Raw genomic sequence first — 23,119 nt, 5'->3', positions numbered from 1 at the left:
TTCAGATGGAAAACAAACTGAAATTAGATCATTCTCTTAATATACATGTGAATATAAAATTTACTAACAATATGTGTTTATTCATTTCGTAATCACATACATTGCACATAAAGGTATAAAAAGAGTTTGTCTCGTTACAGAATACATTTGAAGACAGCAATTACTTTCCTATAGTTTTCTTAAAAAAGAAGTATCGTCCGTTCATGTAAACGCATTTTTATTATAGTATTGAACCACTGCAATACGAACAATAGTACTAACTTACTTGATTTCAGATTTTTAGTAATCGAATGGTATATCTGGGATCGCGTAGTGATATCCATCATTTTTCGGAGATGTGGGTGTAGGAATTGTTGGTGGAGAATATGGACTGCCTGTCGCAGGTCGTGGGCTAGTAGTACTAGGTGTAATGCTGTAAAGTACAGTAGGATTTGGCGGCACATCGATTCTCGTGTAAGCAGGTCTTTCAGAGGACGGAGGTAAATATGGCGGAGGTCTTGTAACAGGTTGCTGGGGAGGTCGTGGTTTGATTGGAGTCGGTGTCTGGTTAGTCGGCACATATGGAGGCCTGGTCGGAGTTGAGGGCTGGTAAGGTGGTCGTGTCGGCGTTGGAGGTTGGTAAGGAGGTCGCGTTGGTGGTTGTGTCGGTGGTTGGTAAGGTGGTCGTGTTGGCGTTGGTGGTTGGTATGGAGGTCTGGTCGGCGTCGGAGGTTGGTTTGGAGGTAGGTAAGGAGCTGGTTTTGGAGTTGATGGCTGGTATGGGGGTCTTGTCGGGGTTGGTGGTTGATAAGGTGGTCGCGTTGGTGGCTGTGTCGGTGGTTGGTAAGGTGGTCGTGTTGGTGTTGGTGGTTGATACGGAGGTCTGATTGGAGTCGAAGGTTGGTTTGGAGGTAGGTAAGGAGCTGGTTTTGGAGTTGATGGCTGGTATGGGGGTCTTGTCGGGGTTGGTGGTTGATAAGGTGGTCGCGTTGGTGGCTGTGTCGGTGGTTGGTAAGGTGGTCGTGTTGGTGTTGGTGGTTGATACGGAGGTCTGATTGGAGTCGAAGGTTGGTTTGGAGGTAGATAAGGAGCTGGCTTCGGGGTTGATGGCTGGTATGGAGGTCGTGTCGGGGTTGGTGGTTGGTAGGGTGGTGGTGTTGATGGCTGGTATGGGGGTCTTGTCGGGGTTGGTGGTTGGTAAGGTGGTCGTGTTGGTGTTGGAGGTTGGTACGAGGGTCGGAATGGCGGTTGAGATGGGGTCGGAGGTTGGTATGGCTTCGGTCGAGGCGTTGTGTCGACCGGAGGCAGATAAGTGGATCCTTGGAATGGCACTGGTGTACTTGACGGCTGATATGTAAATGGCCTACTCGTTGTGCTCGGAGTTTGATACGTGAATGGCCTACTGGTTGTACTTGGTGTTTGATAAGTATATGGCCTGCTTGTTGTACTCGGAGTTTGATAAATATATGGCCTGCTTGTTGTACTCGGAGTTTGATACGTAAATGGCCTACTGGTTGTACTTGGTGTTTGATAAGTATATGGCCTGCTTGTTGTACTCGGAGTTTGATAAGTATATGGCCTGCTTGTTGTACTCGGAGTTTGGTAAGTATATGGCCTGCTTGTTGTACTCGGAGTTTGATACGTAAATGGCCTACTGGTTGTACTTGGGGTTTGATAAGTATATGGCCTGCTTGTTGTACTCGGAGTTTGATAAGTATATGGCCTGCTTGTTGTACTCGGAGTTTGATAAGTATATGGCCTGCTTGTTGTACTCGGAGTTTGATACGTAAATGGCCTACTGGTTGTACTTGGGGTTTGATAAGTATATGGCCTGCTTGTTGTACTCGGAGTTTGATAAGTATATGGCCTGCTTGTTGTACTTGGAGTTTGATACGTAAATGGCCTATTGGTTGTACTTGGGGTTTGATAAGTATATGGTCTGCTTGTTGTACTCGGAGTTTGATACGTAAATGGCCTATTGGTTGTACTTGGGGTTTGATAAGTATATGGCCTGCTTGTTGTACTCGGAGTTTGATACGTAAATGGCCTGCTGGTTGTGCTTGGAAAAGGGAATGGTTCCTGCGGAGTTGGATAGTTGTACCCAGGTTTTTCTGTTGATGGCGTTGGAGGTCTCGTTTGAATTATTGGTGGAGGTCTTGTTTGTACCACAGGTGGTGGTGGCCGTGTTTGAATTACAGGTGGTGGTGTTGGTCTTGTTGGGAACGGGAATGGGTTGTTTGGTTGAGGGTATTCATATTCTGGTCTCTGCGGTGGTGGTGGGGGCCTTGTTTGAATCACAGGCGGAGGCGTTGGCCTTGTCTGGATCACCGGTGCTGGCGTGGGTCTTTGTGGTGGCGGGAATGGTTTTTCTGGTTTTGGATAGTTGTATCCAGTTACTTCAGATATCGGTGGTGGAGTTGATTGTATTTTTATTGGTCGTGGTCTGGTCTGTACCGGGGGTGGTGGTGGCCGTGTTTGAATTACAGGTGGTGATGTTGGTTTTGCTGGGAATGGGAATGGGTTATTTGGTTGAGGGTATTCATACTCTGGTCTCTGCGGTGGTGTTGGGGGCCTTGTTTGAACCACAGGCGGAGGCGTTGGCCTTGTTTGAATCACCTGTGGCGGCGTGGGCCTTTGTGGTGGCGGGAATGGTTTTTCCGGCTTTGGATAGTTGTATCCAGTTACTTCAGATATCGGTGGCGGAGTTGATTGTATTTTTATTGGTTGTGGTCTGCTCTGTATCGGAGGTGGTGGTGGTCGTGTTTGAATTACAGGTGGTGGTGTTGGTCTTGCCGGGAACGGGAATGGGTTGTTTGGTTGCGGGTATTGATATTCTGGTCTCTGAGGTGGTGGAGGCTTCGTTTGAATCACGGGTGGGGACGTTGGTCTCGTTTGGATCACCGGCGGTGGTCTGGTCTGTACCGGAGGTGGTGGTGGCCGTGTTTGAATTACAGGTGGTGATGTTGGTCTTGCCGGGAACGGGAATGGGTTGTTTGGTTGAGGGTATTCATACTCTGGTCTTGTCGGTGGTGGTGGGGGCCTTGTTTGAATCACAGGCGGAGGCGTTGGCCTTGTCTGGATCACTGGTGGTAGTGTTGGCCTCTGTGGTGGTGGAAATGGTTTTTCCGGTTTTGGATAGTTGTATCCAGTTACTTCAGATATCGGTGGCGGAGTTGATTGTATTTTTGTTGGTCGTGGTCTGGTCTGTATCGGAGGTTGTGGTGGCCGTGTTTGACTTACAGGTGGTGGTGTTGGTCTTGCTGGGAACGGGAATGGGTTGTTTGGTTGAGGGTATTCATATGCTGGTCGTTGCGGCGGTGGTGGAGGCCTTGTTTGAATCACAGGGGGAGGCGTTGGCCTCGTCTGGATCACCGGTGGTAGTTTGGTCGGTACTTGAGGCGGTGGTGGCGGTCTTGATGGAAACGGGAATGGGTTGTTTGGTTGAGGATATTCATACTCGGGTCTCTGAGGTGGTGGTGGAGGCCTAGTCGCGATCACTGGCGGTGACGTTGGTCTCTGTATTGGCGGGAATGGTTTTTCTGGTTTCGGATAGTCGTATCCAGTCACCTGAGATGTTTGCGGTGGTCTCGTTTGAACCGGAGGTTGTGGTGGTCTCGGTGACGGTGTTGGTGGTGGTGGGGGTGGCCTCGTTGGTAGCGTGATTTGATTTATCGATGTTGGATAGTTGTATTCATTTATTCCAGGCTTTTCAGTGACTTGCTCGTTACTGAAAATTCAATGACCACATGTAAGGACGAGACAAAATAAAGCAGAGTGCATGTGAAGCAGAAATACACTTTGGCTAAGGTCAGTATTTCGTGGATAATTGCAACTAACCTGGTTGGAAGAACGAGTGGGTTACTTGGCGGGGAATAATCGTAGCCTTCGAACGTTTCTTGAGGCTGCGCATAACCATATATTGCTCTTTTGCTTCTCTCGTGCCCATCGCACGTTGAGAGGGCCGCCACAAGCGTGGCGGTCCACAGAAGCTTCCACTATAACAAGCAAAGAAATAACTTAGTATTGATTATGTCTGAACAATTTATTTCCGTACTGAAAATTATCTAATGTACACTGCTATTCAGTAGCATGCGGAATACTTTGCAGTAAAATTATATTATTGTATGAGTTCAGAAAGCAGGGCACCTGATCGCAGGAAATACTCTCGAGAAATTCAACGTGTGTAACGCCACGTAACTCCCATCGTTATCCCGTGGGATAATCTCACGCCTCACCCACAATCATACCAGCTTACGTCACGGTGTTATATTATTTACCACCACGAATCCGCCTCTGACTATAAAGCGTCTTTGCTAATAATATCCACCCAGAATCAGGATGAACAATTTAAGGCTGTGCTTAATTTTCATTCAGCGAGTCATTGAATTCTGGAGGTTCAGAGAGTAAAGCGATGATTCGGCTTTGTGAGACATCACACAGAAATGATAGTTCTGGCTCGGAATAACGCTCACTGACATTTAGATTTAATTTATATGAAAGATGCTGGCAATAATAAGAAGGCAACCGATGGTCATGTGAAAGGTTAGGGCCTATGGTGGTACCGGTTGCATTATTATCATTATGTCACGTTTAACTGTGTGAAAGTGTATGATTCGTTATTATTGTAGATTGCCCGGGGCATAACGATACATCATAACATTTGTAGTTTCGGGATGACCTTGAATTAAACGTTTAACATTATTCGTGGATCAGTATTGCGATTGAAAGAACAGAGTTCATGCTTCTGATGTAATTGCATAACTTTAAGATTCTGTTTACAATTTGGATAAATAAACATGGTACAAATATTTAATCTGTTAGTAAAATATTGTACATATAGATTCGTTAGCAGTAGCAAACAAAGTCGGCCTGTGATTAATAACTTTTGCGATCCGGTGAAAAATTGTGAGTAATTATGCTCCTTACGAGTGACTACGTTATGCTTTATCGGTTACGAAGCAATTAGTTGCTTGATACGAGGTATACATGGTATCGTCACGTATACCGGGCTTACGGCAATAATTTGATTTTTTTTTGTTTTTTCACCACACGATGTATGAAAAACGAACGATAGATTCGGCAATTCACTAAAAATAACTGAAATTAATATTCCGGGATTTCGATGAAATAAATTTGACTATTGACAGCTTGAATTCTTACCCGAGACCTTTGGATGTCGGATAATAAAGATGATATTTGCCGAATGAGGCATTAATTTCTGTACGTTACTACGGTCACTCGGCTTGGTTATGTAGTAAACCTTCCTGTATCAAAATTGAAGGACCTATCAATTTAGCTGCTGTCACAGTTCTATCGGCGGACAAGTGTTATTGAGAAAATCAGATCGTGTCTCGATCAGGTGGTGTTATAGCCATCGAGTCGCTATTATGGACAGTGGACAGGTGCGCATACCCATTACGTCAACGTAATTTCAGCACCATAATTAATACAGTTATAATATGAAATACCACGGGACATTGCAATAATTTTCACGTTACATCGCGCAAGCATACCAAGAACTGCGCATATATTTTTGCTCATACACGTGCGATCATCATGCAATGTTGCCCAATTATTTTCCGACCGGCTCCCGCACATGATGTCACATTTGCATCTGCGCGAGAGAAAGCGACGACGCACGGCTGATAGTATGGAGTCAATATCACCGTGTGGTTGTTAACTTCGAGCCTGTCTCAACTAACGCTAAATGCGGTTGTAAACCAAGGTGTCAATTCTGCTCTTGCACAATGCAGTTCTCGAGATTTACCGCCGTCCTCGGTATCAGGACCGTTTTAGGACGAGAATACATATCTAGACTGATTTATTTTCATTTTTTAGGATCGTTTGAGGACTAAGATAGTGGCCTTCGGATTCCAGATTCATCGCGAAGCAATTCGTGACATGATCCTTCGGCACAGTTACGTCATTATTCCATACTTTGTTTCGCGAGTTTTTCTTAAAGGCGGCAGCGCGGCGCCGTGAAGTTACGATGACTGGAAACGTGCATACATTACATATACAAGATAGGGAGAAAGGCGTTGCAGCTCGAATTCTACCAGGCTGTAATCATTCAATTACGATGCTGAGGAGCCTGTTCGGTAATCGCTTCGGAGAAATTGTAGTTTCATGACCCAGACGAATTGGCTAGGAACCGTTTGATGAGATCGTTGTAATTACGCGCCGTAAATCTCTTTCATTAACAAGCGGATAACGTTCTCGGGTAAGAGGTATTAAATGGCGCATTCGAGGCTTCTTCAACCATTGTTTCGTGCGAATCTGCGGATTTGTTTTTTTTACCCCTCCAGCGCTAGAGTGATAAGAACCAAAATTTTTTCTCACCGTTTTTTAACTATTTGCTTGATTATCAAATCAGTGATGCAAAATTATTCCAAATGCGGTTCGAAATACTGGTTAACAATTGCCTCCAAGCGGTACAAGAAAGTTCTCGATGACGAAACAGCGTTTCTTTCTTCCAACAAGTGTAACGTACAAGTTTCAAGCGGTTATTCATACATGCTTCCGTCTTTCTCGCGCAGAGAGTGTGCCGGCATATTATCTCGTGTTATCGAACAAACCGAACTACCACGAGTACTTCGTTGGAGAACACAATTCACACTTCTTCGCTTGATGTAACGCGGCTCTTACGCAGCATTGACCGCAGGCGGTAACAAAAATATAAAAATGATGGCGATTGTGATGTTCCTCGCATATAATAACTCCTGAAGCAGTCTAGTATTGAATTTAATTAATACGTCATTGGCAGAGAATTTTGGCATGTAAGTAATCGGCTGTACATTGCGGACACAACAGTACTGCTGAAGGTAAAAGTTTTTGAACGACAAACGGGAAACCTTACGTAAGACAAATCGCGGACACTGCGGGTTTTGGTCGGTTAATCCTCGAGCAAGAGGGACGGAGATGCTGCGGCAGTATTTATCGCTATTTCGAAAGGGCGCAGGTTAATTGAGGATTACTTGACCAATTTGAGCTTCGGCTTCTTGTGTAGTTCACGTGTCAGGTCGCTTATTATGAACCGCGCCACGTGTTGAAAGTGATGGACAAAAAAAGGTAATTGGCAAAATTGCCGACCGTTGATTCTTATCGCTCTTAAATTGAAACTGCGTTACCAAACGTGGTCCAGAACGGAAGACAAGAAAAAATGTTTTTTTTCAAACTTGGCTTCTTGTTATTCAAAATTTTTTAGAGATGCCATCATTTATTGCCCCCCTTAATCACACCGAGTGAAAGTGCCCCAAGGACGTGGGCTTGGAATATGGCTCATGTTATATTGCAGAAATGTGACAACGTCGTCCGCTGGTTCAACGATGCACAATTTTTCCGATAGTGAAGTATCGCATGACTTGCAAATACACCGTTCATGCATTTCGCGACATTTATACGAACCCGTCTAAGACCATTGACAAGAGAATAATCGACGAAGAACCTTAACTCGCAACATCTCTGAATACTTTAGAGAAGGCGAAACTTGCTTCTAAGGAAATCGAAAGCTGTTTGATTATAATCTTTGGGATCATATTATTTTGTGGTTTTACGATTCTATAACGACCTTGTGTGTGAGTTCACTTGATTTCGTATATGAGAAACCGCATTTCAACGAGTACGTCGCCTACGCGTTCCACCGGATTAAAAAAAACTGAACTTTTTTTTACCTCGGTTCCAGTTCTGAAACGCCATGTTATAATAATAACTAAAGTATGACAAGTATAATAATAAAGTGAAGATAATTGGAAAGACCGCAATTACGCAGCCTTGAGATTTTTTTCGCTGCATGTTCCGGCTGTACGTCACAGAGGGTGGATCTCATCAAAGGTATGTAAATCAATGCAAATATTTCTTCTCTTCTATCAAGGAGTATCAAATTTGCGGTGGGTTCTGCTGAACTGCGTCTCTGTCGCCAGAAGCGCAAATGTAAATTTGTGATTTCTAATTTATGTGTTTTTAGAACAAATTCAAACACTGGGAAAGAATTCCAAGAGTTTGCTTTTATATACACAAAGCAAAAATCCACTGATGAAAGATTCTGTAACGGGCGTAAAAAATTGCTCAGACTTGCAAAATTTGGTATTTCGGCACCGTTGAGCATGTTGCCAGATTTGATAAAGAAATCCCGATTAACCTACGTGGTGGGTGTGATCTGGAGAATCGCTGTATTTTCTGGTGGACAAGACGTCTCAACTCTTAAACAGGTTTCTTCGCGGTATTAGAGGTACGTATAGAACGTGTAGAATGTTACGATTGCGCAAGGGTTCAGGTGACGTAGCACCTAGGATAAGAAGCTTCGGCTTGGAGCAGCCGATGTGCCGCTTCTTCAAACATATCCAAGTGCCGAGAGATTTGCTGACCCGTTGCAAAAGGTGCCAAGCGAGCATCCGCGTTTTATGATTAGAAAAAGCGCCGCGCCACGAGTTCTCGAGAAGACAAAGTGTGAAGGACCCCCGCTGAATGCAAAGGAAAAACTCTGTAATGTATGATGTCATTTACGCCTATAGTATGGTTGCACGTTATTTATCGAGGCTCACGACCCGTCAATCACTTTGTAATAATCATTTTACATTGCAGTTTTCAGGTCACCAGGATGTACAGTTTCACTTTTTAACCAACATCCATCCGTGTCGCTGGAGAGCGATCGCATCAATCGGTGACAAGTCTCGATAACATAATATTGTAAGAAATGGGAATAATCGAACGTTTGTGACACGATATCTTTATGATTTTCATCTTGATATTCAATTTTGAAACACGTATTTTGCAAGTGATTCTTCAGATTTCTGAAACCTCGTGTTAGTAACCTTCACAGGTAGCTGGCATATTACTGGCACATTGAGTCCTGAACAAGATCCAACACTTGATAGAAATTCGCGAAACGAAAATGAGGGTGAAGTCCGTACATAAGACCCGAAGTATGCAAACTCCAATCTAACGTTCACTTGAAGCATAAAATGAATCTCTAATTGTGAAATGATATGCATGTAAAGTGAAGTATTAATTGCACCTTCGCAAGGAAAGTTACGCATGAATAATATGATGCTTTCAGCGCCTTTTGAGTACCGTGATGAGATAACGACGATGCGTACTGGACTTATAATTTTCCCACGTCAGTAAGGTGTTGTCGTATGACGATAGTTCGGAAAGACTGTGTAAAGTGAAAGTGGAACGTCAATTAGAATCGAATGAATGAATAGTCATCGGAAGACGTCTTACATATCAAAGAGATTCGCTTCGAGCAATCTTCACCACTGAAACCATTGATACGTATAAATGACGAGCGTATTGTTAAATCGCGGTATTTCCGAAGTACATCAGTTTTAACGTGACATAAATTTTTCCGATCGAAGGTCATCGCAGAGAGATCTCCTCGCCAATATAAATGACTGCGTCGAGTGGAGATCCCCTAATTATAAATGAAGGACGAATCCTGCTGCATCATTCGTCGCGCATTCATCGTCTCAAAAGAACAACACCTCCAAAATCGATCGACACGCACGCACTAACGCAGTAAAATACGCACTTGTGCACTCAACTTACCATCGTTTTAGGCCGCACTATTAACGGAGATTGGATTAAACACAGACGTATTCGCGGGACCAGTTGCCCCGCGCTAAAACTTCTTCACATGCGACATCGTCAGGCATTTATAGGATTCACCCAATCGTCGAGTAAATGGAAGGGACGAATCAGATAGGGAGGAGGGGAGTCAGAGTGTGAGATGGACTGGACCAACGGCAGATTCATCCTACGGTAGAGGTGGCCAGACTCCCCGGCGTTCGCGGATGCTGCAACAAGAAGGCCCCTCGATCGGTGCATCGAGAGAGTTGCAGGCGAAGAAGTGGATATGCCAATGGGACCACCGGCTGTGGCACACCTCCGTAAAACGGAATCCTTGCACCCCCGACAGTCTCATTGGGGGCGATGATTGATCGTTAATTGGCATTGTTACGACGGGCGAATGGAAGTCGCGTTGTATATTGGCCCGAGGGCCCCGATGGCTAATGGCAAAATTAACGGAGGATCATTGCTATTGGTGTCGAATATGCGTAATTGCTCGACGCGCACTTCAGAGGTGCAAAATGTCAGGACTCGACTTTGTCGTTAACCCCCGTGTCGAAATGATCGTATGGATCGTTTCAGAGGCGTTTAAACTTATACCTACGCTTCGAGTATGCGAGTAATCGCTTTATTAGCAGGGTATTTATCAGCTGCTGTAAATGTTCATTCCGATCCTCCTGTGATATTCGCGTGCCGTTAAACTTTTCACGGTGATGATCGTAAGAAGTTTAATGCCGTTTCATAAGCTTATCGCAAAACTTACACTGCAGGTTCAGGCACGTGTTTGTAGGTCTGTATATGTATGCGCTTTGCGAGTATCGACAGCGTTTTTTTCTCGGATAGTGGGCCGCGGTAAAAAAAAAAAAAATTCCTTCCCAATACGTTGATCACTGCCCGATCATCTCGATTGTAGGTGCAAGTAAAACCGTTCTTGTGCTCTCAAGGATAGACGACGCATCTCGATTAAGGTTTACAGTTGGCACGAAGGAATTGTGTACATTCCTTTCTCTGTTGGCCGTGTAGATCCAATTGCAGGATCGATGATCCTTGAACTCGAACAGTGTTTGCTATTTCGTTTTGGTAAATCAACAGACCGAGAGCCTGTAACATTTTTTGACTGGCTTTGACTTTAACTATAATTCCACAATTACATACTCAATACATATCATCAATGTAAAGGACATTTCGCTATTTGCTTTTAGTAGTTGAAGCGTTTGAGAAGTGCGCGTTAAAACCTTGAAAGAGCAATCGACATTGCCAATTTTACAAGATGTAATTTCGGTAGTCGGTTTATCAGACAATTTCTCACACCAATTCAACGAAAAATGTGACATAGACTCGTAAAACGCACAATATTGTATAAAAAAAAAACTGGTTTGTCACACTGTTTCACGTGTTTTCTGATTTATGGTGGATTATTTCATCTGCTGTACGACTGCCGAGAAATTCTTATACACTTTATAACATCGTCTTGCGAAGGTCGCGGATTAGTTACAATCTGTGATTATTAGCTGATGACATTTTCATGGAGTTCGCAAAATTACGGTTCTACGATTAAACACGCTGTTTTGGAGATGCATCTGATCATCAATGAATGCATGAATTTATAAACAGTCGGTGTCCTCCGGAAGCCTATTTTTTTCTCTTCGTTTAAATTTAAGACAAAAATAATTAAGTGACATATAAAATTTGTCGAAATATTTGCATAATGAATACACAGATGTCTGATTCCGGTTATTTCATTGGCTATTTTTCTTGCTTTCCAACGCATAAACACCGTACCCCATTTTCTGCATTGCAACATCAATAACTTGGTGTTTTATAGTCCCGGATTTATATTATAATATCTTATTTTTGGAACTGGCATTAAAGATCCCTGTAATTAATCAATAATATAGTTTCGACATGCCTCGCAGTTGAACAGATTTGTCCGTACTGGCCTTCTCCCGGATGACTTACATCGTCAGAACCTTTATTTTCTCTGCTGTCTTCGGTAGAATGTGCTTGTTCGTCAAATACTTTTGCCAAGGTGAGCCATGCGGCATGTGTACCTTTCTATACTTCCTAATTTTTTTTTTTTATTGTTTTTTTTTGCGGCTCCTCAAGATATTCCCTAAGGTGCACCCATACGAATGTTTGATTACACAGGTATCGCCGACACGTTCAATGTTATTTCCATAGCATTCCTACCGAACGATTACCCAATGCAACGGAATATAAATACGCGGTTTGTGAAATTCACCTAACCGGGCAACAAAGTCACACCCACGTTCTTACGGTAGGACTTGTGGTTTCGTTTGATCAGTCATCGCAATGCTCGCAAAATATTGATTGTTCTTACCGTGATTGTGGAAGCTAATTATCCCATCGTTTCAAATCACTTTGCAGACCGAGTACGCGGCCTGTGGCGAATCGCTGATTGCTGCTGCAACATACCAGTATGAAGACTTGACCTGAAAAGGTGAGCTCTGATCGTAGGTCGTGGTATGCCGGACTGGAGCCGATCAACTGCGCACTTCGTACGCGAAATACACAGCGCTCCAAGTTGTTCGGAGATTTATCACTGGAAGATAAATAACGAATTTATTACTTTGCTTACTATGCATATTACTTCGTTGTTGGGTATGCGTAACTTCGAGGCGTGCTAATGGCCGAAGAACTACACTCTCTTTGGATCCAATGTCGGGTTTGATGAATGTATTTTTCACTATTGTAGTACTTCTAATTACTGTACTCTTCGATACTGTGTTTATTGATTATTAAAAGGTAGAAGAAATTTCTAAATTGATTGTAACTGACGCAAGAATGTAATATGTTTGCCAATTTTCGTTAGGACTCGTTAGGATCGAAAAATCACAAATGTGGGTATGGTTAATGTTGAGAATTTACAATGCATGAACACCGGGCAATCAAAAGTTAAACTTTCGTTTCTCTTTATTTCGAAACTATAATTAAAAAATAATGATTGTGACATTTAACTTTTAACTGTCGACTGTGCTATTTAGCTGGATAACAACGTAAAATACGGTATCAGCGGAAAACTCAGAATCAAAATCGAGCGGGTCTATATTTTCTATAATAAAATTCGCTAGTAAGTGAATTTAATTTTCAGTAACATTTGTGTCCCTACATGTGTAAGCATTACGACACAATCGTGTGAAGAGTATTGACAATTAATAGCCCGAGAATTATTCTCCCATGATGTTCGACGTTACAGCGTTCTTTGATGTCCTTTCCCTTGTCAATGTTTCCCTTCGTTAAACTCGATACTGCCACTATTACTGCTAGGTAAGTACATTGTAATTATTGTTTTTTGCAGGCGTCGGAAATCACTTTAGTCGGTAAGCTCGAATTTTTGCATTTCGATACAGCATGTATGTACATATCTACAGGTAGATCATACATGCGGTGAAAGTGACGTGCTAAACGGGTGTGTTTGTTTGCTTACAAACTTACATTATGCAATTGGCAACAAGCTTGAAAACCATCTAATGGATTCAAACGTTTCGACTCAGAACTATTTTACACAATTCACATACATCGTAATTATTACACGCGCTAAATCATTGCGTCTGCGCCACCTTCGTGTTAAACACTCGCTTGACCCACTCGAATGATACCGCAATTTGTTACCAGTTTCAGTTTTGAAATTTCGCGGCAAACACAATGCCGCCTTGTCGATGTTTTGGTCGCAATCTTTGGCTGTAATTTAGTTCGCGGTATGTTTAGAATCTCGACTCGATCCGATAGTTATTTGCCAAGGCATGAATAGAGTTCGTTGATGCAAAACGTACAGTTTTCGAAACACCTTACAGACGCGTTAGTAATAGGTTTTACATTTCGCACCTTTTACCTAATATTCAGGTCGCTAATCTGTTCAAGCATGTTGCAAATGAGTATTTAAATTTAAGAAAGGAACTGGCTCGAAAAAATTGAACGGCGTTTTTTTTCACGCGTACTTAATGAAGATTCAATGCTACCCTTGGTAGAAGACTGCGAGCGTTAAAGATGATCCGCGCGAGTATAGCTCAAGGCCACAAATGGAAGTTCGATAATTTAAAAAGTAGGTAAGAAATTTCTTGCTAATTATCCAAACTTATTATGTATACCTCATAGGACCGATTTATTATTCAAAAGTCCACATCAATTTCAAAGTAAATAAATTCACCTCGCCTTGGTACCTTGCCGCAAAATATAAATGTGATGAAAATATACATTTGATGTTTGTTAGCTGCGAGGGCGTTTTGAAATCGACTAATTTATTTTGTCCATTGATTGGGCAATGTTTTAGTCCAGGGATTTCACGTACGTACCTTCACCCATGCGGTATTCGTACAGCAGAAGCAGATTTATACACACTCTCTAATTATACCGTGGCGTTATGGGCATGTCTCAGGTCCAAACTATGCATACGGTGTTTGAATTGTAATATAATAATAATATCAGCGGTATAAGGATTTAGCCTAAGAACAAGAGATTGCGCAGAGGAGCAATTAAATGATAACTGGGAGAATCTCGGTTTGCGTGTTTAAACTATAATGTAGAGGCGAGGCATTTCTTCCACATCTATAAGTACCAAATTTCTAACAGCAAGTGCAGACGTCGTAATAATTAATACCCATCGCAATGAGGCATGTTAAATTTATCGTCATTTTGCTAGTTTGGGTCAGATTTAATCGACTCATAGATTTTCTGACGCAATAGGCGTTGTAAGAAATCATTATCTCGCACCTACTAGCGTTTGTAAATAACATACACCATAGATATTTGAATGACCATGAACGGAAGAGTTTCTAGAAACAAGGACAGATACGTTGTCATATATGATATACGGATTGACAACAAACATAATTCACTGAATCTTTAGATACGTAATGCACGGATTGTTACCCAAATAACATGCCAATTAAACGTTGCAGCAATCTAAGCTATTTAATTCGTTATTATAATGTTGCAATGCTGCATGCTTAGATGCAGATGTGGACAGTTTTATGGGCGTTAACGTATGTGTAATTTAAACATCCTGTCTTTAATCACGATTTTAACTCCGCAACGCTGTTTCAATTCAATCGTTCTTCAGTAATTGGTTCTCTCTTCCATAGTTTATTCGCGCATAAATTATCTTCTGCAGGATTGTCACGTAATATTGGCAATTTTTACAGTATTTCGAAAAAGTATGCATAATGATTTTGATTTTGGCTGTCTTCACTGCTTAGTATCGCAACAGATTACACTCTACAGAAATCACTGCGGCACTCGCATTACCTTGCATTTCATTTGTCGGCGCCTTGAACCTGTCGATGATGGTGCCTGAACTTAGCACACCAGTGTCGCACGCCTGCGAGTTAATTTGCCTAATGCCAGGCGCTGAGTCTTTCAGAATTCATCGACAAGGACGTTTTTTTTACGCTTAAACTATAAGTTCTTCATTATTCGTGGACGAGTAATCATTATACAGTTTCTACGTGTATCATCAAAATGGAAATGAGACAGTCTAACCTGTTTTTCCTTACTTCGGTCATCGGATGGACTTTATGCACTCCATGACTGTTATTTTTGATACTTAGAAAGTGCAGCGGTGATAGTTCGGAGTGCTAGTTGTAGATTCGGATTTGAATGAGACGAAATGTGCATGTTCAATCACAGTACATGTAACAAAGAAAAGTATTTATTGAAGTATACATGGTGAAATATATAATTAATAATAAAAAAAGATCGTCCGTAGTGTCCGTAGTTTATGTGTTATAAATCCTTGGGCATTGCAGGGTAGTCGATTATTAGAGAGTCATGAAACCAGTGGACATCAAATCTCGTCTTTACCACCAGTAGTCTCCAAGCAAACTTCCGTGGCCATAACCACTGTAGCCATAACCACCGTAGCCATAGCCATGGCCGTATCCATATCCGTGGCCATAGCCATAGTATGGATAGCCTGAAAAAAGGCATAAATGGGTATTTCCCCGCAGCGCATTGTTATGGGCTTATGAAATATTGGAAGGCTTGTACATTGGAGTATTGAAAAAATGTTGAATAAGACAATCAATCGGCAATCGAACTTTGGTCATGCATGGATCAGACAAATGATGACTTACTGTAGGACGAGTATAGGCCATGTCCGTATCCATGGCTCGGATAACTGTAACTGCTGTAGACTATAGGATGTGAATAACCGATGTAACCGCTGTGACCAGGGCGGGCTAGTACGGTGCCGATGATGCTGGCCAGCAGAAGAAATGCGAACTGGTAAAGAAAAATCATCCCACATTGATCTTGTTAGAATTTAATTCACGCAAAATTTTACGAAGTAGCATTTCAAGTTACAAGTTAAGTCATTGTCGTTGCACTTACGATTTTACTTGAAGCCATGTTCAACCTATGCGATTCACCACAATGCTTGATGAGCTGACACCTCACTTCTCGGAACCAACGGTAGTGGTTTCGATGTCCAGTGATACAGAAGAAAGATGTGAGGTTCTTTTATAGTATCCATAGAATCCTTCAAGCCCCTCTCCGTTCTGAATGGAAAAAAAAATTTTCCTTCCTTTGTACTTGTTCATATCCGCGATAATAACAGCATGCATTGTTAGTCGTTGCAAAAGTTACGTGAATATGCGTGCATTATGAAAGAACACAAGAGTACCATGAGGAGTTGGTCGGGGTCGCTGATGCCTTGCCCCGCCCAATGCCTTGACATCCAAATATCTTCCCAGCACTTAATGAGGAATCGCTTGTTAACCGATGCTTGCTTACGTGTCATTTCTCTTCACAATAGAAATAATATGTCAGCTCACGTAACTAATTATTAAAGGATTTAGGGGCATTTGAAAATTACCATCATCTGTCACCAATAAGCTGCCACGTCAGCTGCTCGTTGCGCAATGAACGCGCAAGCTAATTGCCAACGCTATGCGTTATTAGTTCTAGTCACAGAGTTTGTCGCTAAGCTATCAGGTCTTGCATGAATTTCAATCCATTTCCTGCATTGCGCAGGAACTTGCTGTGAGAGAATATTTTTCAATGCGATAGAGACACGGAATGACAGTCTTGGTATTTAAGTATCTGTATTTAGGTATAACTCATTTCCGGCACTGCAGCAGCTATGAGTTAAATTTATTCTACACGAAAAGATATAGGTAGAGTAGCGAGACTGATTACTTGAGGTTGATTAAATTATGTATTATAAAGGTATGTACACGAAATTGAGTAATATTAAATAATAAATTTACTGTCAAAGTTGGTTTGTTCTTCTTTATATAAATTAAGTCCAGTGGACTGATGATAAATTAGAAATTTAACTTAAAACTTCCAACTCTTGCTGGTGTACTTAAATTCTTCTGATGTGCCGGGCTGAAATTCATGATCCACGTTATCGATCGCGGGCAAAAAAAGCTTCACTTCGTAGATTGAATTTGAAGCGGCAGGTACAGGTGCTGCAGGGTTTTCTGGATTGACATCAGGTGTCGGTTGACTTAAAGGGGTTGTAGGAGGAGGCGATTCCTGCATGCTTTCTGGTAGCGCTGGCGGAGGCATCGGGGGTTGTGCAGGTGGTGGAGGTGAAGGGGCTGGGGAAGGTGCTGGAGGTGATGGGTGGTTGTAATTACGATTGGGATAGAATCCACGGAAAGGCTGTCTATGCGAAAAGTTTCTCGTAAAGGTATCGTTGAAGAGATTATGAAAGTGTTCAGAAGGACGATAGCTGCTGTAAAAAGGTCTTTGATAACCCGCAGGGAAAAAGGGATCGGGGAAGGGTGGAGACAGATGGTGCGGTCTCAGAGGGCGGTTTTCACCATACCCCTGATAATCCAAGGGTGGTAAATTTTGGTACGGATCCATGGGTCTTTCTTGAAGTGGCTGCGAGATTTTTTCCTTGAAATCATGGGGAGGTGGTCCGATATCCCCACCTGGTCTGAAGTAGTTACTGGGCCCCAACGGTCTGTCAAAAACCCCATGTCTGTACCTGTCAAAATCCATGCTAGGAAAAGGGTTAGGGGGTGCTGACTGCGTCAAGATTTCGGGATGTGCGAAGCCGTTTGGTGGCAGAGGATTTGGACCATGGATAACCTCCGAAGGTCCCTGTCCTCCGGATGTCTCTTTACCGTTCCCATTAACCTCAATACTTTCCTTCGCGCTCGAAGTTGCTTTTACACCTGCATTCGGGATTGCCGGGGATCCGAACGGGTTGTAGAGCTCGGATCTGTAGTAACCTGGATCCCGAATGTCGCTCACGTGGATCCGTGGCCTGAATGACGGTCCGTAAAAAGTGTCAGAGTAACCCACTGGCCCTGAGGCCCCATCCTGTGGGCTCGGAGGATAGTGGTAGTGATAGGACCTTTCGTAGTGGTACGGATAAACTTGATTATCGAAATGTATCTCCGGTTTTTTGTCACTGACGCTCTCTGCTTGTTCTGGAGTCCTCGGAACCGTTTGTTCCAAGTTGACCGCCGAACGGTTCGACTGAGCGCCTTGGAGTTCCTCGATGAGAGTCGGCGACAAAACCGTCTCGACGTCTTTAGCGTATTTTTTCAGCAGCTCAGAATCTGCAGATATGAAGATTAATGGGTCTCAATTACACCATCGATCAATTTCACGTTACGATATGCCACTGGTGAAATTGGTTTTGATAACTTACCGGGAGGTTCTTTTGCCACTAAACGTCTCGAGAAGACACTTAGCCATAACGCGATGCATAACAGAATCTGAAGTAAGAAAAGCAAATATGATCTTGGTTGTCAACTAATTTTTATTCGTATTCAGAAAAATCTACTCTTATTGTCAATTGCAGAAATAATGCTATGCTCTGTGTAAATCTTCTAGAAATTTCTACAATTAGTACCACTTTATACAACGCATACAAACTACAACTTTTATCGATGCGACATAAATCACCAAGGCCAGTGTGCGTGTGCGATTTGCTACCTCATTCATAGATTAATACATGTAGTGTTGGAAAAGTGTTCAGTAGTTACACAACGCGCACGTATCGTTATCTCATCAAAATACTGCACTACAAGTTGACATAACAAATAAAAGTAGTCACCTTTTTCCCACGTGCAATGATATCACCGGTGATTTATTCAAATCGGAAATTATTAGTCAGTAAATTGATTACTGCTACTCACCTGTGGTGGGTATTGCATGGTGCTCTCTCCACGAAAGACTAAAGGGTTTGCTCCTCGCTAGATGTCATTTATACTTTCTCTCCTGATTGTTACCGACTCCTTATGCGTGTATCTGGATTAAGGAATGGGGATACATGGCATGTCGTTCGTCGTTATTTCCCTGCTTCTCTACCTCTCATTGCACGCGTTCATGCAATATACACGCGGCGTGGTATGGAGGAGATACGGGGTGTTAGCGGGCCGCTAGGAACCACGGATTAAATGTAACACCAGGTACTCATTGTGACTGAAAAGACGCATTGAACTGTTTGGTTCACCGTCGATCATTCATCAGCATACGTCCTTGTGATATTTGGGCACTCGACACTACTGCATAACTATCAGAAGTTGTCCAATTAATTGAACGCAAATTACTTGACTGCATCAGTTATCAAGTGTCAATTTCTTTGATCACAAAGGAGAAAACCTTGCGGATCGGACCATCATTCGATCTTTCTAAGTTTATGCTTTCAATCTTTACCAAAGAAGTTATAAAAGACATATTCGATTCATTATTTTTGACTAGAGTAATTGCGAAGGTATCTCTTTTCTGTTAAGAGATCAGTTTGTACAACGTGGAAGTGAACAAGGAACTGGAAAGATTAAATAATTCGCTGTGATCGTTTACTCGGTCAGTTCAACAAACTGTCGATTACTACTGTAGGACTGTAGAGTCCCTGCTACGTTATGAAACAAACCTGTTTTACCCTAGCTACAGTCGTTATAAGCTATCGAGTCTACAGTTTTAACTGAAAAGTTTGTCACTCACTTAATCTAATTGTTCAATCTGAAGTCATCACGGGAAAAATAAAAAAATACAAGGTACCAAGTCAGCCCAAAATCCGAGAGGTTTTTCATCGAGGCGAACAGGTGGTTCAAGTCAACCTTCACGGTTTCTCAGAACGGGAACTTTGGTTCAAATTGCGAAAATCGAAATTAGCTTTGGTGTTACGAAACTACTCAAGAACCCAGTAAAGTGCAATGTAAAAATAAACGATCATAATTGGTCATAAAATTTGCTCATCGAAAAGCGTATAAATTGCACGTTATGTTTCTTGCTTTCGTGTATAAGAAACATTATAAGGTGATCAGCGTTGACTGAAAACTACGTAACAATATAATACATAATAATTGCGACAGGCAATTGAATCACTGGCGTGGCAAAAGGTCGGCCAGTAAACGCGGTGAAATTGAAATAAAAAAACGAAATGAAAACAAATCGGAAATGGTGTTCGCAAGTAATAAATAAGGATTTATTTCGTCACAGAAATTTAACACTACTGATAACCGACCGAATGGATCATGCCGACAACGCCTGGCGCCACGACGCCCGGATGACTGAAGATCTGCACAGGCGCTCCAGATCCCGGAGCCGGAACGATCGATGGTCTTCTCGAATTTTGACTCATGACCAGCGACGGTGCTGAACGAGGATTGGCTGGTGCGTAGCTGGAGATTTGGCCGGTATTCGAGTTTCCGTATTTCGCCACCATTCCGCTGACGCTACCGTACGGAATTCCGCCTACGGGGTAAAAATGTATGGAAGTAAGTATAACCGGTCATCCGGTGGTCTGTGATTATAATATGTATGCAACAACTTTCGATAATAATTATTGTCACCGTCCTTCACGCAATCGGCACTCGACATGCCTAGTTTCCGTCTCTGCCCTACAATTCCATTAGAATTTCCTGCTCTTTCGCAAATAAACGAGTAAAAAAGAAATGCAACTCTCACGTCATCTCACGTGATTCATTACTTAGGAAAACGCGGATAAAAACTTCAATACCGTTTTACGGTCACAGTAACGTGGAGACCCACTAAGCCGGTTTATTTCTGGACAAGCTTGCATTGCATTCAATGACTGAATGAGCTTCTATCACGCATCAATAATTGCAGCCAATAGAATGATGAACTTTTTTTTCTATACCTATTGTTCGAATCTGATTGTCTTGCCTTAGAACATCTGTAATAACAACCTGATTACGATTTTTTTTTGTAATTTTAAGTCGCTATACAAATTCTCTTCGATATTTCGTTTACTGTGCACAATAATTTTCTTCCGGGACTTGATCACGGCAATTTATCGATAAATTCCCTAAGCGAGTTCGAACCCGCGGCTTTACTTGTACTTGATTTGCGTAAGCAATATACTTGTCCAAGAGAAAGGATTAGAGGAACGCAGCGATCTCTGTTGAAGAACTGAGGAAGGCGACTACTAAACGCGAGCTTAACCGAGTAGGCAGATAACTCTTGGATTATATCTGCTGCAGCAGCATTGCTGAAGCTCAAGGTAAACTGATTTCACGATTTACTTGCACGAGCTAAGTAGCAGATGCTGTGTATACTTTACCATAGGCAAGTCCATTCGTCATCTCCACCATTCCAGCACTGTCTGGTCGAGCATTTACAAAGTTCAGGATAGCGGATGCCGCGACCAGGATAAGGATCTGAAACAATGGTTTATGTGTCAGTTTATCAGAGTCTCGGCTGCAAACTTGGTCTGCGAAAGCCTATCATAAGCAGTTTTCAAGTAATCTTTCCAAATTTTTGATTTACAAAACACCAACTATATTTGACGACACTGTGCAAGGATTTGTATGTTGGATTGTGAAACGTATTACAAATATTTGAAAAAGAAGTTGAATGATCGAAGAGTTGGCTGCACTCACCTTGTTGAGAGACATGTTTCACAGAGAAGTTCAGAACGACTGAGCAAGAGTAAAACTCAGAGCTGGTATCATGAACCGAATTATATACTAGTTGAACGTATGTCATTAGCCAATCAAAGTGAAGCAATTTTTTTCAAGATCAGGTGTTATTCATAAGTTTAGAATTTTATCGCCGCACAGTGCGCCGGCCTCCTTGACCTTGAGCCAGGCCCAGTTCCTCTCACAAGTCTAACACTCGATTTCTGTTACCACTATAGCCATCTGTGTATATCAAGGACTCGCTGGATCGTGTTTGCTGTACCTGAGTATACGCGTTGGCTTGTACGTTCGACGCTCGATATGGCTTAGTTGATAATTAACTGACTTAAGAAATCCAAAGAACCAATCAGTTTCATATGAAACCTGTCGACTCTAACTCATTGCACTCTATGTAGGCCAATAAGGTGCAAGTTCCAGTGTTTTCACTGTTCGTTGGATTCTTTTAGGAACGAAGGCTCTTGGGTTCACCTTTGGGCGCGCCGTCTGATCGCACATGATAAGAATGACATATTTTTATCCGATGGTTGAATAAGATAATAGCAATATCGATCCTTTTGTTCACTTGCGGTTAGAATGTGCTAATGAGAATTTATATGTCAGTAGGTAAGTGGCAATGAAGGGAAGTCGCGGATATTTCTGACCTCTGTTTTCACACGAAATTATTTGCCTGCGGTTGTTCTATATCATACTCGACCCTCGTTTTGGTAACCTGCGTCTTCTGGACCAGGAACTTCCGCCTTGACAGGATATCCGACGAAAGTTTGCTTCGACCTCGTATCAAAAATATTGGCACTAGATTAATGATTTTCTCGAGTGTCAAGAACCAGGTCAGGGATGTCAGGCAAAACTGAGATCGATTCAAAGCGCTGACAGAGAGAACGATGTAAGCTGCCGTTTAATTATTGCATATTTAAATCGTAATTATATACAAGTTGACATTGTCTCGCTCAGTACCAGTCAGGAATTTGCATGCAATTTTAATACTGAAGAAATTTAATAAAAACTCTTCAAGCTTGCGTTGCATAATTTGCGCAAAATTTCTCGCCAACAATGTGCACGAAAACCGGCAACCGTGGACATTGCACGGGGACAAATTTTTGCAACATACAAAAGCCTTACCACGTCCAGTGATTCAAGTTCTTCTGCTGGTCACGACTGTCACCTAATTGCATCATTGCTGCAAGAATTAATACCTCCTGTAATTACATCTCATTGCAGTAATCACGCGCTGTTGGCTCAGAGCTATGACTGTATTTTCAGGTTCGCAGGAGCTTCGAAGATCGGTGGATACGACTGCTTGATGGTAAATATTTCGACGGGTACCAGGGGCGTAATATTTTTTTTTACTTGGATGCTTGAATTGCGGTACTAAACAGGGAAGAGTACGAAAAGTATTATCAATGATCCAGATGTTCCCATGTTCCTGACTGTGCGAGGGAGCCAAACTCAACGAGTGCTTTGCATCTCTGGATCTGCAAGAATTTTGTAGATTTTTTTCATGTTATTAGGCAAATGAACGAAATAGTTGAAAAAATATTCATACTTCCTGGGAAACATGACTTTTAAGTTCGTCCGATTCATTGAACGTCATAACGTTTCGGGTAATTGATTAACAGTATTCTACACTACGTGCAGTGGCAACCTACTCGTTTCAATGAAATCGCAAAAGTATTTCCGGTCTGTGATTCGGTTTATAGAAGACCAAC

At 42.2% G+C, this 23,119-nt stretch overlaps 4 protein-coding genes across 9 annotated transcripts; all 4 read right to left on the bottom strand.

Moving 5' to 3' along the window:
- Nucleotides 1-59: 59 nt before the first annotated feature.
- Nucleotides 60-9,610, bottom strand: LOC124307606 (proline-rich extensin-like protein EPR1). 6 transcript variants are annotated; one of them, XM_046769472.1, is made up of 4 exons: nt 9,526-9,610; nt 3,817-3,974; nt 1,451-3,706; nt 60-1,414 (listed from the first exon to the last, which is right to left on the bottom strand). In XM_046769472.1, the coding sequence occupies exons 1-4, from the start codon at nt 9,526-9,528 to the stop codon at nt 280-282; spliced, it is 3,552 nt and encodes a 1,183-aa protein (XP_046625428.1). In that variant the 5' UTR covers nt 9,529-9,610; the 3' UTR covers nt 60-279. The 6 variants fall into 6 exon arrangements, with proteins under 6 accessions (XP_046625428.1, XP_046625456.1, XP_046625438.1 ...); XM_046769500.1 differs by having other exon boundaries at nt 60-1,774; nt 2,027-3,706; XM_046769482.1 differs by having other exon boundaries at nt 60-2,312; nt 2,418-3,706.
- A 5,588-nt stretch (nt 9,611-15,198) lies between these two features.
- LOC124307666 (fungus-induced protein 1-like) lies at nt 15,199-16,008 on the bottom strand. Its single transcript, XM_046769601.1, has 3 exons — nt 15,895-16,008; nt 15,639-15,786; nt 15,199-15,478 (listed from the first exon to the last, which is right to left on the bottom strand). The coding sequence occupies exons 1-3, from the start codon at nt 15,910-15,912 to the stop codon at nt 15,363-15,365; spliced, it is 282 nt and encodes a 93-aa protein (XP_046625557.1). The 5' UTR covers nt 15,913-16,008; the 3' UTR covers nt 15,199-15,362.
- A 617-nt stretch (nt 16,009-16,625) lies between these two features.
- LOC124307654 (leucine-rich repeat extensin-like protein 1) lies at nt 16,626-19,799 on the bottom strand. The gene is made up of 3 exons (XM_046769580.1): nt 18,666-19,799; nt 18,176-18,242; nt 16,626-18,083 (listed from the first exon to the last, which is right to left on the bottom strand). The coding sequence occupies exons 1-3, from the start codon at nt 18,681-18,683 to the stop codon at nt 16,843-16,845; spliced, it is 1,326 nt and encodes a 441-aa protein (XP_046625536.1). The 5' UTR covers nt 18,684-19,799; the 3' UTR covers nt 16,626-16,842.
- A 131-nt stretch (nt 19,800-19,930) lies between these two features.
- On the bottom strand, nt 19,931-21,514 carry LOC124307659 (uncharacterized). Its single transcript, XM_046769592.1, has 3 exons — nt 21,375-21,514; nt 21,056-21,152; nt 19,931-20,226 (listed from the first exon to the last, which is right to left on the bottom strand). Exons 1-3 carry the CDS (start codon nt 21,387-21,389, stop codon nt 19,982-19,984), a joined length of 357 nt encoding a protein of 118 aa, XP_046625548.1. The 5' UTR covers nt 21,390-21,514; the 3' UTR covers nt 19,931-19,981.
- Between the last annotated feature and the right edge of the window lie 1,605 nt (nt 21,515-23,119).

The sequence above is a fragment of the Neodiprion virginianus genome, chromosome 1 (assembly GCF_021901495.1).
Source record: "Neodiprion virginianus isolate iyNeoVirg1 chromosome 1, iyNeoVirg1.1, whole genome shotgun sequence".
Lineage (NCBI taxonomy): Eukaryota > Metazoa > Arthropoda > Insecta > Hymenoptera > Diprionidae > Neodiprion > Neodiprion virginianus.
Note: the sequence above shows the minus strand (reverse complement) of the source record. Positions and strands in the feature narration are given on the sequence as shown.

What these genes read in the sequence shown, in the direction of transcription:
- LOC124307666 (XM_046769601.1), bottom strand. An exon ending in TGGCCTATACTCGTCCTACA is followed by an intron (nt 15,479 to 15,638) that starts GTAAGTCATCAT and finishes GCCTTTTTTCAG; the next exon opens with GCTATCCATACTATGGCTAT.
- LOC124307606 (XM_046769461.1), bottom strand. An exon ending in CCACTCGTTCTTCCAACCAG is followed by an intron (nt 3,707 to 3,816) that starts GTTAGTTGCAAT and finishes TTGAATTTTCAG; the next exon opens with TAACGAGCAAGTCACTGAAA.
- LOC124307659 (XM_046769592.1), bottom strand. An exon ending in GACGAATGGACTTGCCTATG is followed by an intron (nt 20,227 to 21,055) that starts GTAAAGTATACA and finishes TTTACCCCGTAG; the next exon opens with GCGGAATTCCGTACGGTAGC.
- LOC124307654 (XM_046769580.1), bottom strand. An exon ending in AGTGGCAAAAGAACCTCCCG is followed by an intron (nt 18,084 to 18,175) that starts GTAAGTTATCAA and finishes TCATATCTGCAG; the next exon opens with ATTCTGAGCTGCTGAAAAAA.